The 15,460-nt window shown below is 44.2% G+C and overlaps 1 protein-coding gene across 1 annotated transcript in view; it reads left to right on the top strand.

The window, feature by feature from the left end:
- Positions 1 to 15,460, top strand: part of Sema5a (semaphorin 5A) — a 446,744-nt gene that overhangs the window by 344,732 nt on the left and 86,552 nt on the right. Inside the window, exon 12 of the mRNA XM_026397069.2 lies at positions 8,407 to 8,614. Within this exon, the coding sequence (XP_026252854.2) occupies positions 8,407 to 8,614 (208 nt within the window). The remainder of the gene's footprint in view (positions 1 to 8,406; positions 8,615 to 15,460) is intronic.

The raw sequence follows: 15,460 nt of genomic DNA, 5'->3' as shown, positions 1-15,460 counted from the left end.
CCACCACTGTCAAGATGAAAAATAGAATCCTGATGAAACTATTAAATCCACTTTAGCCACTTCAACCCTGAAAATTAGAAAATATCTGCTGTTTTCTTCCAAAGCCAAAAATGCAATTTTCCATCAGAAATAACTGAATGTTGTCCCATAGAGCTTATCTAACAGAGCAAATAGTTATTTAAGAGTCGTATTTTTACTGTAAACTTTACTATTTAAGCAAATTTTTGTTCTTCAGGTGTTATTTTTTTTAAGGAAACTGAAATCAAAGTTTTTACATTTTTAATTGGTTCATTCTCTCATTTCCCTCATAAGCTCATAGAAATGGGAGTCAAAGCCTGAGGGGGAAGCCAGCCCTGGTGGCCATAGCTCCACTTCTGCACCAGTTCCCCCCACACTGAGTTCCACAGTAAGAAAAGCGCGTGACTGAATCGCAGCTTCATCATTAGTGATGACCATTCGACATGCTGTTTTATCAGCTCAAATAACTTTTCAAGGAGTCATCAACCATAATATTGTTGATGCACCATTTTGGAGTTTCATTAGATGCTTTTTATATTTAAAAAAAAAAATACTTTCAGAAATTCCCATGCAAGTATTAGATCCATTTGAAAAGGCCCTATGTGCTGGCCAACAGTCTGATCTTTGAAACTCGCTTACTCTCTAGGCCTGTTTTCCTCAACTAAAAATTTTATATATATATTTGCATTTCCTTCCAACTCTAATGTTCTGTTTCCATTGGAAAGGTTAATTTAGAAAACATAAAGATGGAACATGTTTCATAGTTAGAGATGGCTACAGACCATGAGCTCACTCATGTTCTCCTCCAAGATTTTCTCTTATTGGATTAAGAAGTTGACCTCATTTCTTACACTGGGGGAAAAATGATGTACATTTTCTACAATTTTCTGTTTGTATATCATGTTACACATCTGTAATTTTATTTCCTTGTATCATTTAGGGGAAAAATGTTTAGTTTAAGGATAAATTTTATCCTGAGTTTTTTCTTTATTTTCATTTGCTTTGCAATGTTGTGGTAGTCGGCTTTCTGTCACTATAACAAACACCTGAGAGAATAAACTTGGAAAGAGAAAAGGGTTATTTTTGCTCACCATTTTGAAGGTTCCAGTCTTTGACTTGTTGCCCTCATTGCTTTTGGTAGGGAGTGCCTGGCATAGTAAAAATGTTCATGGATGGGATGGAGAAGAGAGAATGGAAGGGAACAGGGTCCCACAGTTCACATCACAGGCAACTCCCACGACTTAAAGACCTCCCCCTAGGCCCCGCCTCCAGAAGGCTCCACCACTGCCCAAGAACACCTCTCCGGGTGAAGCTTGTCATAGTGAGGGTTTGGAGTTAACTGTCTCCTGTTTGGTGAAGAGCAGATCAGAGGGTTGGGCACCAGGCTCTGCAGACAGCACCCAGGACAACTGTGTACCCCGCTGTTGGTCTTTCACATCCCCAGCCTTCCAAAGTGTGGCTAGTGTGAATTGAAACCAGGGCAAGTAGGAAATATGCCTGGATTTCAAAATCTTAGTACAAAGAAGGCAAATTATCTAACCAATGATCTCATATAGATCATAAAATGAAATATGCAGACTATAATATTTTGGATGACTTAGGTTAAATAAAGTATATAATTAAAATTATCTCTCCCACCCCACCCCACCCTGTTTTTAAAATGTGGCTATTAGAAAAACTTAAAATGACTTCTGTGGATTCTAGTACGTCTCCATTGGACGGTGCTGGTCTGGATGATGCCTTTGGCTCCCACCTGATGGCAGTGTTGGGAGGTTGTGGGGGCTGGCATCACTGGGGCTGCTTCCCAGTCCCACATGCCTGTTGCTCTGTTCTCGTGAATGTGTTAGGAGTCTGTCCTGGCAGCTTTAGGACCACACTCTGCTCTAAAAACATCATTTCATTTAAACCCAATTTTTTCTTTTATTTCCCGCTGAAAAACACATTCTTTTTCTTTTCAGTTCCCACAGTGTACTTGGTAACTCATTTGCTGAGGATATGAACCTATTTTCCTGTGGGTGAAGGTTGGAGAAGCAAGTCTCACTATTTCACAGATCATTTCTTGTGGCTGGAATTCTTTGGGGGGATTTCTTCTTGTCTTTTTCAGTATTGTGTAAACATTTCTTCCCCAATAGTCATGTTGAAAACTGAATTTACACTGCTGTGTGACAAGGTGCAAATCTTACCTCTGCAACTCATTTTCACTTCCAGCTCTTGCTTTTCTCCTTGGTCATGTTCCTAATGGCTCAGACTGTTGAAATGATTGTCTCTGTCACTGCGGTGATTTGGTTTTGCCCATGCATATCCTGCCTGCCATTATATTTATGCCTGCTTTCCATGACTTACTGGTCACAGCAACATATGGTGATCTGTATGGACCAGAGTTCTGCTCTCACCACCAGCAAGTAGAGCAAGGAGGCCCCTAGCGTGTTGGAGGGATGGTCTGTTGATGTGGATTGTACCATCTTTGTGTCTCTGGGCTATTGTCTGTTTTCCTTATTCCTGGACACATTCATTTGCAAGTGTGCACACAGCTGCCCCTCACCCACAGTTGTTGGAGTTTGTCCTTGCAGGTCTTGCTTCAGACAGACAGTATAGGGGAGCAGGGATGCTGGCCACTTGTGGGCCAGGATGCCCATGTTGGCCTGGTTCCTAGGGAGGGAGTGCAGCCCCTGTGCCAGGACAGCATGATGCCCCCTGAAGTAGATGCCATGTACTGGTCCTGCAGACGGGCAGCAGAGGGCCACTCTGCTGATCAACGGATCAGAATGTTGACTTCTTCTCTACCCCCAGTGGGTTCCAGTTTACGACTTCTACAGGAGTTCACAGAATAAAAAGTGAAAGCAAACAATTTAAGTGAAGCTTCCCCTTCTCCAGATTGTGCTGCTTCCTGGGCCACAGGTTTTCAATTAATACTTGGTTGGAGATTCATCATTAGCACCGTTTACCTCCTGGATCATCACTTCAGTGAAAAGGCAGTTCATATCTGAATATATATTCCCTAGAAAAGATTTATCTGCTCTCTCTGAAATCCAATTTCTTTTCTTTATTTTTTTGCAGGACATTCTAAAAAATTGTTCTTTTTAGATATACATGACAGTACAATGTATCTTGACATATTATACCTACATACAATATAGCTTATTCTAAATAGGATCCTATTCTTGTGGTTGAATATGACGTGGAGTTACACTGGCTGTTTATTCTTATATGAACACAGGAAAGGTTCATTTGATCCATTCTTCTGCTTTTCCTATTCCTGTACCCCCTCATTTTCCCTTGTTCCCCTTTGTTTGATTCAGTGAACTTCTCTTCTTCCCTCCCCATTTCCATATAGTGTGATAGCATCCACATTTCAGAGAGAACATCAGCCTTTGTTTTTTTGAGATTGTCTTATTTCACTTAGCTTCACACTCTCCAGTTCTGTCCATTTATTGACAAATTTCATTCTTCTTTATGGATGAGTAATATTGCATTATTTATATATACAGCATTTAATTTATCTGTTCGTCTGTTGAAAGGCACCAAGGTTTGTTCCGTAGCTTAGCTATTGTGAACTGAGCTGCTATAAACATTGATGTGCTGATTTAAATCCTTTGGGTATATGACAAGGAGTGGGATAAGTGGATCAAATGGTGGTCCCATTCCAAGTTTTCTGAGGAATTTCTATACTGCTTTCCAGAGTTGTTGCACCAACTTTTAGTCCCATCAGCAATGTATGAATGAATCTCTTCCCCTAGCCTCACCAACATTTATTTTTATTTGTATTCTTGATAATTGCCATTCTAACTGTAGTGAGTTGGAATCTAAGTGTGGTTTTAATTTGCATTTCTCTAATTGCTAGAGATGTTGAATATTTTTTCACGTATTTATAGACTACTCATATTTCTTCTTCTGGGAAGTGTCTGTTCAGATTTTTAGCCAATTTATTGTTTGGGTTAATTGGTTTTTTTGGGGGGGGGTTAAGTTTTTTTAGTTTTTTATATATCCTGGAGATTAGTGCTCTATCTGAGGTGCAGGTAGCAAAGATTTTCTCCCATTCTGTACGCTCTCTCTTCATGTTCTTGATTGTTTCCTTTGCTGTGAAGAAACTTTTTCATTTGATACCATCCCATTTATTGATTCTTGATTTTATGGCTTGTGATTTAGGAGTCTTGTTGAGGAAGTCATTTCCTAGGCTGACACATGGAGAGTTGGGCCTACATTTCATCCTAGTAGGCACAGTGTCTCTGGTTTATCTCCTAGGTCTTTGATCCACACTGAGTTGAGTTTTGTGCAAGGCAAGAGATGGGTTCAAGTTTATTCTATTGCATATGGATTTCTTTTTTTTCTTTCTTTGTTTCTTTTTTCTTTCTTTCTTTCTTTCTTTCTTTCTTTCTTTCTTTCTTTTTTTTTTTTTTTGTGGTGCTGTGGACTGAACCCAAGGCCTGTGCATGTGAGGCATGCAGTCCACCTAATGAGCTATACTCCCAGCCCCATATGGATTTCTTTATAAAATGGGAGTACTAACATGAATGTTATTCTCATGATATTGTGGGATATCAGATTTAACAAGCAAAAATACAGAATGCCCACTTAAATTTAAATTTCACAAAAGCCTGGAGTGGTAATGAATGTCACATAGTAACACCAAAATATTTTTCAGAGTTTATGTAGGATTCAAATGTAGGTGTGCATCATGTATTTAATCTAGAACCTAGGATATAAATTAATTACTCATTTCTAAGATGAAACAAATATGCCATTCGTATAATATGTATTGATACCTTCATGTAAATTCAGTTATTCTTGGATTTTGAATCAGCCTGATCATTTTGGAGTCTTTCAGTAGCTGCCATGATCGAGACATAATAGGTGTCTATGGTTTTCAATTTGAGAGATATACTACACATATGTGATGCTCACATGGGTATTCATAACATTAAAGGGTGACATTTGCACCAAAAGGCACATATTCTGCGTGGTTGTGCCCAAGCAGTGTCTGTTTCTGGCTCCACTGCCAGCTCCTATTCTGGAGCTCCGTCCTCCTCTTCCCATCTCCTTGGGGAGCTGAGCTGCAATTAACAGGAAGTGCCATTTTCCCCTTTTCTTAAAGCTCACCCTAGAATGTCAAGAAAGATGAAGAAGGCTTTATCTATTTCTTGCATACATTTTTTTCCTGCAAATGACTTTGACTAGAGTTTTGAGTTTCAGATGTATAGATATGTATGACTTTATTTTCTATGACAAATTTTCAAAGATAAATTTACCAGATGAAAGCCAATTACAATGATTTTCATCATTCACATTTAGTTTATGATACTTTGGGTTGAGATCCATCCATATTGGTTAAAGGCGTGTTTCTTGTTTACCTTCACACTCACTTATACAACTCTTGCCAAAGGGCATGATGGGAACATTTTGACCCAGATTTGAGCCAGCATGGGGGTGATAACGACCTTCAGTTCAGGCCAGCTTCTCTTCCTCCTTCCCTTCCCCCTTTCTGCTTTCTTTTCCCTTCCCTCCCTCATTTGTCCAATCTTGTATCAACACATATTATCAAAGTACCCAGTCTCTACCCGCCAAGATGTAGCCACTGTGCAAAAGTGACACGAAGATGTAGCCACTATGCAAAAGTGACATAATCCCCTCACATGCACAGACACAGAGTGACCAGTGAGAATCAAGTCTGTCGTAAAAACAGCAAGGAAATACAAAGGCCTTTGAGGAAATGTCTGCTGTCCTGTCCTCTTATATCAAGTAGATGTTTGGCTGTGGCTGGGCAGCAGTGGGCACTGCTTCTTTTATGGGCTGGGCTTGTCTTTCTGCCTCTAAAAGAAAATGACATTGTCATTTGCCACCTCAGCCCGAGGAACCACAGGCTAGGGGTGACCACAGCTCCTAGTGCTGCACACACTTCCTGGAGGTGAGGCGAAGGTGGAGATGGGTGGAGGTGAAAAGGTCAGGTCCAGCAGGACCTGTGGGTAGCACTTGCTGTGCTGTAACATTGGGCAGAGGATTCTAGACTGGAGAACAGGGTCATCAAGTATGTGTACAATGTCGACTCTAGACCCAGCGAGGGAAGTAGAGCTGGTGTTGTGGGGAAATCCGGGTGAGAACGGCGTTTCAACCCAATGGAATGGCAGAGTGGGAAGGAGTGGAGTCATGAGGAGCAGGCTCAGTTCCTGGAGTTGGTGTTAATGGCACTGGTGCATTGTAAAGGGGCCCCAGGGGGTGGTTTGCAGGGACAGAGCCAACACCTAGCAGGGAGAACTGGGCCAGGGAGACGGAGATGGTTGCCATCATGTGGGAGTCACCACTGCAGAAGGTGACCTTGACAGAGGGTATGGGGGACAGAGCAAGGAGAAGTGTGGGCCAGGGAAGGAAGGGCTTCAGGGAAACAGAAGAGGGTCCTGTAATGCTGCAGGAGGGAATGGGGACCTCAGAGGGTCCTGTTGGGTGACTAGATGCCCAGAGAAAAGGAGAAACAGCAGAGGCCTGGGTCATGGTCCAGCAGATGGACCACACCTTCCCAGAAGGTTAAGCCCTGTCATTCTGTTTGTTTCCTTTAGCTGCAAAATCAGATAAACAGGGTGCACCAAGTCCATACTGCAAGTTTTTAACCAATGATGACTAAATAAGTCAAATTATTAAAGATCTTTTAAAATTGAGTTCTTACTGCAATTGCTTAAGAATTCAAAGCACATATGATATTGACATTTGGGCAGGTTTCTCAGAATGCTAATCCATCAATAAAATAAAGAACAGGCAGCAAGATGTCCTTGTTAAAGTGTTGAATAGGATGGAGTTCTTGCACCAGTCTTACCTTGCCATGCTAAGCTGGAGAGAAAGCAGCATGAGAGTCACAAATGGGGATCCTCCAGTGGGGTCCCCAGGGCATGTACTAAAATGTCTGCTGCTGAGTCCGTGGCTGCCTCTCTTCTGCCTCCTTGTCCTCCACCCTAATGCTTACTCTCCTGTTTTATCCCATGCACACAAACACAGTCTTTTCTTGGACAGGGACTGTTTTAAATCTTCCTCAAATGAAGCATATGTCAGTATATTCTTTACCTTTTCCAAAAGTAACATACTTAACCAGCTAGTTTGAAGTAAAATTATTTATTACTTATTATAATTGTATATATGACTATGTAGCCTGTTCATAATTAATCAATAAATGCTTATTTGAAAATTTTCAGATATACATTTTAAGTAAATCCAGGCTAATTCATGTATGTGTTCATGCAACTCATGTGCATCTCTCTTTAAATATAAATGACTCAGTCACTAAGGACTTTTCATGGAGACAGGAAAAATAAAAAGTATTTTCTGACCCAAATCTTTTTGAGCCCAAGGTTCTTGATCTTTATTTCTGGTTTTAGAATCACTTCTTACCTTCATTTTGTGTTTAAAAATTAAGAGTTTTGGTGTTTTGAAACTCAGTATCTTGAGTTTTCTTCAATTGTATGTTCTGTTTCATGTACTTGGTGATAGGTCTTGCAGGTGCTTCTAGAAGTCTGGATTTCATCTCTGGGATTTGCAGGCTGGCAGCAGTGGAGGCCACAGCACAGGGCACTAGAGGGAGCCATGTGGGCTAGCAGCCTTCGTCCCTCTGATGTAGGTGCTGCCCATGTGATGCCCTCACCAGCAAGTGAAGGAATCTCCTCTGCTCTCACAGCCTGCTCTGTGCCCTCACCCTGGGTAGTGCTAATGGCCAAGCTCATACCCAGTGCACAAAACACTAGTGAGCAGAATGTCTGGGGTCAGGAGGGCTGGGATCTGTCAGAAATAGATGTGCAAGAGTACAGAAAATAACTAGGAAATCTGAGGTCAAGAAAAGCAACCCAGAGAACAAGAACTAGAGAAGAGGGAGGAGATGAGAGCAGAGAAGGGAGAGAGGCGAGGATGCACTTCCTTATGCAGGAAGGAGGAACGTGCCTCATTCCTTTTCCTACATGTTGGCAGTTGTCAATCATTTTGCCCCTGGTGGGGCAGCAAAGTAAAGTTGGCACTTCTGACACTAGGGATCCAAGATGGCCCCGTGATGATTTCTTTCTCCTGATGTTCTCCACAAAGCTTGCTACTGTGATCCACAGCAAGGTTTGACATTCTCTCTGTTCCTGGATTTGCAACTGGATAGGCAGTGGTAGAAGAGCAGTTCTGAGCCCTGGCTGCTCCTCAGCATCACTGCAGAGCCTTTATAGCACGGGTATCCTGGCCACCCATCCAGGCAGCTGACTGTGTGGGTCTGCAGTGGGACCTGGGTATCTGCACTTTTGAAAGATGCTCTGATGGCTTTCCTAGATGGAGAATAATGGCTGAATGCTATGTGTACTCTGCTCAGTACAGCAGACATAGCTGCGGCTGTGAGACCGCTGACCCCGTTTCCCTCCCACCCTGTTGCCTTCACAGATTATGGCACCATTAAAAAAGTGCGTGCGCCGCTGAATCATTCCTTGGGAAGCTGTTTGCTGGAAGAGATTGAGCTCTTCCCTGAGAGGCGGAGGGAGCCCATCCGGAGTCTGCGGATCCTCCACAGCCAGAGCGTCCTGTTCGTGGGGCTGCGGGAGCATGTAGTCAAGATCCCCCTGAAGAGGTGCCAGTTCCACCGCACACGCAGGTAGGGCTCCCTGGGGGCTGGTGGGTAAGACGGGTACACTGGGGGAGAGGGCACAGGAGCCAGAAAGGCTTTTAAATTCCTGTGGCCCAATGGCCCCAGGAAGGTAATGTCTGTGTGCAGCCTGCATCCCAGGATGCAGAGTTTTCATGCAATCAGTGCTGAGACTAACACACCAGTTATGTGCGGAAGAGGAGCTGCCATTATTACCATGTCTATGAGCAGTTGCCAGAATAAAAGCAAATGATTCATTGGGTGGAGGCACTCAGTGAAAACGCTGATATTCGGGGGCCCAGCATTAATCTATTACTCTGGCACAAGGTCTGTTTTATTTGGATATACACGTGCACACCCTGGGCAGAAGCTGATACAATGTGTGTGCTCCCAGGCCAAAGCTCTTCCTCTGAGAAGAAGGGAGGGTGTCGATGCTCCTCACCCTCTTCACAAGACGTCATTCAATGTCCTCCTGGGAGCGGCTTCCTTGGTGCTGCCTCCATCCCGAGGCTCCAGCATCATGAAGGCAGGCGCAGGGCAGAGAAAGGACGTCCTGCAGCACAGGGGAACCCAGGTGCCCCTGCTCCTGGCCAGCACCCCAGGCCTGCCTTCTCTCCTGTGGGTGTCCCCTGTTGCCCACCGTGGTCTTCAAGCTGATTTTGGAAGTAGGTATGTCCAGGTAGTTAGGAAATGGCAATGAGATGTGCCAAAGATGAACTTAACAGGGACTTCAGTGTTGGAAGTCGCATACGGACTGATCAAAGATTGCCTCGGGGATATCACAGTCTGAAAGTCTCTTAGGGATCAGTGCTCGTATTCAATTCCATTTCCCAAAGTAGTGCATGATTTCAGGTTGGGTAGAAATGTTTTCTTTTCTCTGTCATTCACAAGCACCTATGGGTTGTCTAACTAGTGTGCCTGAGGGCAGTGGCTGGGGGACTTTGGGGCTTCCACGCATATTACAGACCTGTCCTTTTTATATCTTGATGCTGGTGCCTAAAGTACTTCAGACCTCCGTTTTCTCACTTATCACATGTGAACTGCTGTAGAGTCAAATGGGATGATACATGTAGTGTAAAATTGAAAGCTCTCTGCAAAGGATTATTTTTATATAGAAGGAAGTTTTTATGTTTGATCATAATATTCCTTTCAAGATGACTCTGGAAAATTAAATCTATATTATAATGCCTCCTTTGGTATTAGAGACAGTTAGAGAATGCTAACAGGATCCTTCTAACAAATAATGATGCTGTTGTGAACATTATGAGGTACTGATACTTGTTAACAACTCTCATTTCTACATGCCTATTCCTGCATGTAACCAATGGCCATAGGAATGTGTTCTAGTAAGTGCTCCCTGCAGGACTGCCCTAGGGCAGGAACTGCCTCCCCAGATGCTGATGATTCTGCAGATGACAGGAAGGGCCATCTCGTTGGCAGGCAGGTTGCAGCCAAATGCAGCTAGCGAGGCAACAGTCTTCCAGGTTCAGCTCCAAGAACTCTTGAGTTCTACTGGTGACTTTGGGGGATAGCATGTTAAGGGCAACACACAGGAAGACCCAGGTCTGTGCTAGAGGGTGCTTTGGGTACCAGAATGGAAATGTGTGGCTTGCACAACAAGAGGCAGTTCACCCTTTTCACATTGCTTTGCTTCATGGAGTCTGGCTTATAACAGCTCAGCTCCTTGTACCAGCAACTAGGGAAGAGAGTTCTGCATCAGATCATGAGGAAGACAACGAGGAAGGCTGGTGCCCTCCTCTCTCCCACCTGCACTGCCAGCAGCCCTGAGACCACAGGGGACTGAGCCACCGGGCACAGAGGCCAGGAAGGCCACAGCTCTTTTCTTTTAAAGAGAATGAGGTCACCTGTATGTCTTCAGCAGGCTCCTGGGCAGAGGGGAGTTCTGCATTTCTCCAGAGCAGAGTCTCTCTGCTGTCCACCTGTCCACTCTCTCAGAAAAGGCAACAGAGCTGAGGACTCCACTGTGAACTGACAGGTTGTGTGGCCTCCATGCAGGTGGGCTTGTTTAACGTTGGTTAAAATCTAGAGGTTCCGAAGCAAGTGTCTCTTGGGATCCCTCTGAATGTGTCTCTTAACTGTCCTCCTCCTGTGAAAAGGCAAGAAAGCCTCCCTAGCCAGAGTCACTGGAGGAGAGAAGTTATTTTTTAAAACACTGGCATCGAGACAATCAGATCTCTTTTCATGAATTACAGGGGAAATCTCTGGTTTTGTTTTTGTTTTTGTTTTTTAACAGACAGTTTTTGTTTTCTGGAACTATGCCCAAATATGTACACTGAATAGAATTGTGTGAATTGTACACTAATTTCTGTGCCAAGTATACTTTTCATAGTCAAATATCAGTAATTTTAGTATTTGAAAATCAATTTTAAAAATGCATTTTTGAAGAATTTAAAAAGAGAAATTGAGCATAACTGAACAATCAGAAGCCTTAAATATGAATATGATTCTTTAAAGGATCCCTTGATGTTTCAAAGGCTGATATTTACATTTTAATTTTTTTTAAATGTCTGTCTGTTAAAGACAGGGTTCAGTGATATTTAGTAAAACATTTATAAATGGTAGCAATTCATAAATTTCATAGGTGTATTCAACCTGTCTGGCACAGTGCAGGATTTTATCTCCATTTTCCTTAGTCACTACACTGAGCCTGAGCGTGAAGAGCCACGTCATTCCCCATCTTTCAGATGAGCAGGTGGCAGACTGGGGCCTGGCATCCTGCCTGGGATCATGCAGCTCCTGCCATGTGAGACCCGGTTCCTCCCTTCTCGTGTGTGTGTGTGTGTGTGTGTGTGTGTGTGTGTGTGTGTGTGGTTTGCACTGTGTCCTGGTGCAGTGAGACTGTGGCAGGCAGGGTCGGATTGCCTCAGGAGGGGACTGAATGCACCTCCAGGTGTGCTTCCCTGAGTCAGCCGGTCAGGACCAGCCAAGACAGGACTCAGCCACTCAAGAGACTCCTGCTCATCAGCTCTTCTTTTAAAATAACAGTTTTAAAATTGGTGCCTGTGAATTACACAGTGTGGTGGGCATCACTATGGCCTACCCATATATGCATACAGCATGGAGTGATCCTGTTCCTCTCTCACAGTGCCCTGGCCTCCCTTCCTGCCCCTCAAATACTGCCTCCTCCAACCCATTAGTTGCTTCTTTATTCTGGCCTCAGGCAGATCAAACAAATAAAAAGTGGGTTTCCTGCCTTATTTTCCTAAAGCATCCTGAGGTGGGTCTCCATCTCCTTGTGGGGAGACCGTGCTTCCTCAGGGGGAGCTGATAAAACACCTGCCTGCCCTGTCCACAGTTTGCACGCCTTTTGACTCAAACATCAGTGTGGTGGCTTCCCCTAGGAAAGTGATTTTAAAGGGACATTATTTTGAAATTATACTTTGGTCAAGTTTGATTACAAAATTTGGGTCAAGAAATACTCGTTTGAATGCTAGCGTCTTTTGGCACAGACCCTTAATAAATAGTATGGGGAAATTGTACACACGATACAGCCCCACTCATGGGAATTGGTGGTTACCTCTGAGAATGGAGTGTAGAGGCTCTCTTACTCCGCACACATATCCTTTTACCCTGGGCCTGATTGACCACAAATATGCATGTCTCATAAAGTGAGTTAGTATCTGCTAACTTTTGAGGAACCTGGCATCTGGCAGGCTTGGCTAGGAAAACAGGATGACTATGGAGGGCAAAGAGCTGACCCCTCTTGAGGACCTGTAAGGAAATAATAAAGGAAGACACAGGGACAAGGTGCAGAGGCAGGGAAGGTGACAGAGTGGCTCTTGGTCTGGTTGGCCACATTTATTTATACCAGTAGGTTACATTAGGTCATTAGTACCATAACCACTTTATTGTTTAGAGTATCAGTAAAGTTGCTTATTCTGCAGTCACATTTCACAGTCACAATATGCAATGTCAGGAGCTTTGTGCAGTTCTCAAAAAAGTCCAGTGTCTATTAGGCAGGCAGATCCAGGAGCACCAGAGCTTGATGAAACATTGTAATTATCTAGCAAACAAGTTCTTTTATTCCCAGGAGCTATGTGCCTCCAATCAAGGTCCAGGCTTGATAAAGTTCTAGCACAGAGGCTTCTTAGGGCATTGCCATTACAGCTAGACATTGCACATATATTAGCTGTATTACTAGATGCTAAGAGAGATTGCAGGGCGTTCTAAGGTGGGAAACAGGGTGCCTGTTACCCCCCGGAGTTTGCTTACCGGGGAACGCTCCCTTATACATTTCTATGGTCAGAATCCCTACAAGGACCAAATCCTGGACTCTGGCATGGTGAGGGCTCTGCAGTAGCAGCCTGTGGTCTTTAGAGAGAGAAGAGGTCTCTAGAGGGAGCATGGAATGGAGCACCTGTTAGAACAGCCACTAACCTTATTCCCTCCTGGAGTAAATGCCAAGATGCAGCTCAACCTGTGGCTTAGAGCAAAGAGGCCGGCCGAGATCCGAGTTCCCATTTCACTGCTTCAGGAAGCAAAGAGTGAACAGAAGCATGGGCTCTAATGGTCACGTCTAGAAATCACACTGTTCTTTCCAACCCTCCCAGGAAGTTCTGCAGCCTTCCAAGAGATACGAGGTTTGCAGCCCCTCAAGTTGAAGCCATGGATGGTCGGAGGAGTGATGGGAGGGCTCTTGACATAGATATCTAAATTCATTTTAAGGACTGTGCACGGATTGGATCAGTGGCTCAGCAAACTTTCTCTGCAAAGGGAAACACACCATCTTGGGCTTCCCAGGTGCAAGGTCTGTAGCAGCAACTCAACTCTGTCCTGGTGCATGGTCTTGGTGACTGGGCAAGGCTGTGGCTCAGAGAGAGCTGACAGTTCCACAGGCAGGGTGTCAGTGATGTGCTTTTAGGTTCAGATAGTTTATGATTGCACAGACAGCCAAGCAAAGTGCAAGAAGTGTCGGCTGCTCAAGTGCCTTGTCTCAAAGGATGACACTGGAGCAAGAGGAATCCATGGCCATAGGTCTGTTGCTCAGGGAACTGCACAGCTGCTGAGAAGAAGGGGAGTGTGCAGCAGAATCCTAGGGGAGTGAAATGAGGGCAGAAAGCCCCCACCTCAGAACGCAGGAGCCCATAAGAGAGTACCTCCTGACAGCCTCCCTGGCACAGAGGTGGGGGAGGATGGAAATGGCTTTGTCACTCCTGCCGTGGGCTCATGTTTCAGGTCAGGGAGAATCAAGGATGTTCTGCCAAGATTCCTTGGGTCAGCTGTGCTGAAGCCACTCCCTGAGTCCTCTGCCACCAAGAACAGTCCAGGCAGCCAGATGGAACAGCACCCCACATTCTGTTTCAGCAGAACTTGAGGCTGCAGGCGAGATGTGGTCCAGGGCTGTAGTTCTGCGACTTCTGAATTAGATCACTGTCACATGCCTTTTGAGTGCATGAATTTTCATTATGTATCTACTGATTTCTAAAATGAGATATTAAATTTATTAAATCAATTGGCAAATTATGGAGGTCACTCTGCACCCTAATATTTTTCTGAGTGTCATGGTTTTTTACACTTTGGATGCTCCCTCAAATATTCCGTATTTTTATCTGACACCCACCACAATTGTGAGAAAAGATAAGCCTGTCAGGTTGTAGCATTAACATTTTATAGAAGGGAGATCAGTCTGAATCAGAGACATTGGGCAAGGAATCTACAGTCCCAGAACAGGCCCTGGGACTCCTGCACCCAGGGAATGAAGCCAGTGCACTCGCGGGCTCCGGCTCTGGTGACGTGGGCTCATAGGCAGCAGCCCATCTCCAGGTCCCCCGACCTCCAGCATGGCGTGCAGCTGAAGGTGTGTTCAGTAAATATCCATTGAATTAGCATATGGACCCTCTTCCTCTCCCCCTCCCTGGTATTTTACTCCTAAACTGCAGAGAAAACCAACATTCTTAGGAAAAAGTAGCAAACACTCCATCTACTGAAAGGTAGGAGGATATAAATAGCAGCCAAAGGATTGAAACACTTTGGGCCCCAGGTGTTTGTTTTGCTTTAGGTTTGCTTTATGAACTAATTGAGGAGAGAAGGAAGGGTGGGACCTGGAAGAATCATAGGCCACATATGACCCAGGAGAGTCACACCTTTCAAATCGTGCCTTATAAACCTCAGGAAAAGAGGATACCATTACCCCATGCAGGTGAGCTGGTGTCTGGTCACTTTTAATTCCATTAGTCGGTAATAGTGTCATTTAGATAAAGAAATTAACACCTCATTAAGGAAATTAGTATGGAAATTAGGTTACTGCAGGACATTTACTGCTTTAAAGGTCAAAACGGTAAAAGGCAGAGTTAATAGGCTAGCACCTTCATTAATTCAATATTCTCACAAGGCACAGTCTGCCCAGTGGGAGAACATGCAGTGTGTACTGAGGGATTGCAGGTTCTCCCCATGGCCCCCGAAAGAGCACTTCAGCCCCTCAGTGCTGAGTCCCACAGACACACAGCAGGGAGTTGGGACGTGTACTCCGCTCAGATGAAATCTTCTCCCTTCTAGATGAGTTTGTGATTTCCTAATTCTGCATGTCTGGAGTTTTAGCCTCTAAAGACTGCGTTTTCTTTGGTGATTCATTTGTAGTGTATTTGTACTGTATTTGTTGAACCTGGCCACATCAGTCATCCAGCCTGAGTGTGTGAGGATAGATGAGTCCACCCTGACCCTCCCCTCACGGGGCTCAGCGTCTAAAAAAAAAAAAAAAAAAAAAATCTGTCGTAAACAAAATTCCCTGAGTATCTCTCAAGGAAGTGAGTCAAATTACCTTCCACCTTATTCCAAAATGGATTTATCACTGAAGCCTGATCATGAGCCACTCCAAGACCTCCTCTCCTCACCTGC

Source organism: Urocitellus parryii, chromosome 1 (genome assembly GCF_045843805.1).
Source record: "Urocitellus parryii isolate mUroPar1 chromosome 1, mUroPar1.hap1, whole genome shotgun sequence".
Lineage (NCBI taxonomy): Eukaryota > Metazoa > Chordata > Mammalia > Rodentia > Sciuridae > Urocitellus > Urocitellus parryii.
Note: the sequence above shows the minus strand (reverse complement) of the source record. Positions and strands in the feature narration are given on the sequence as shown.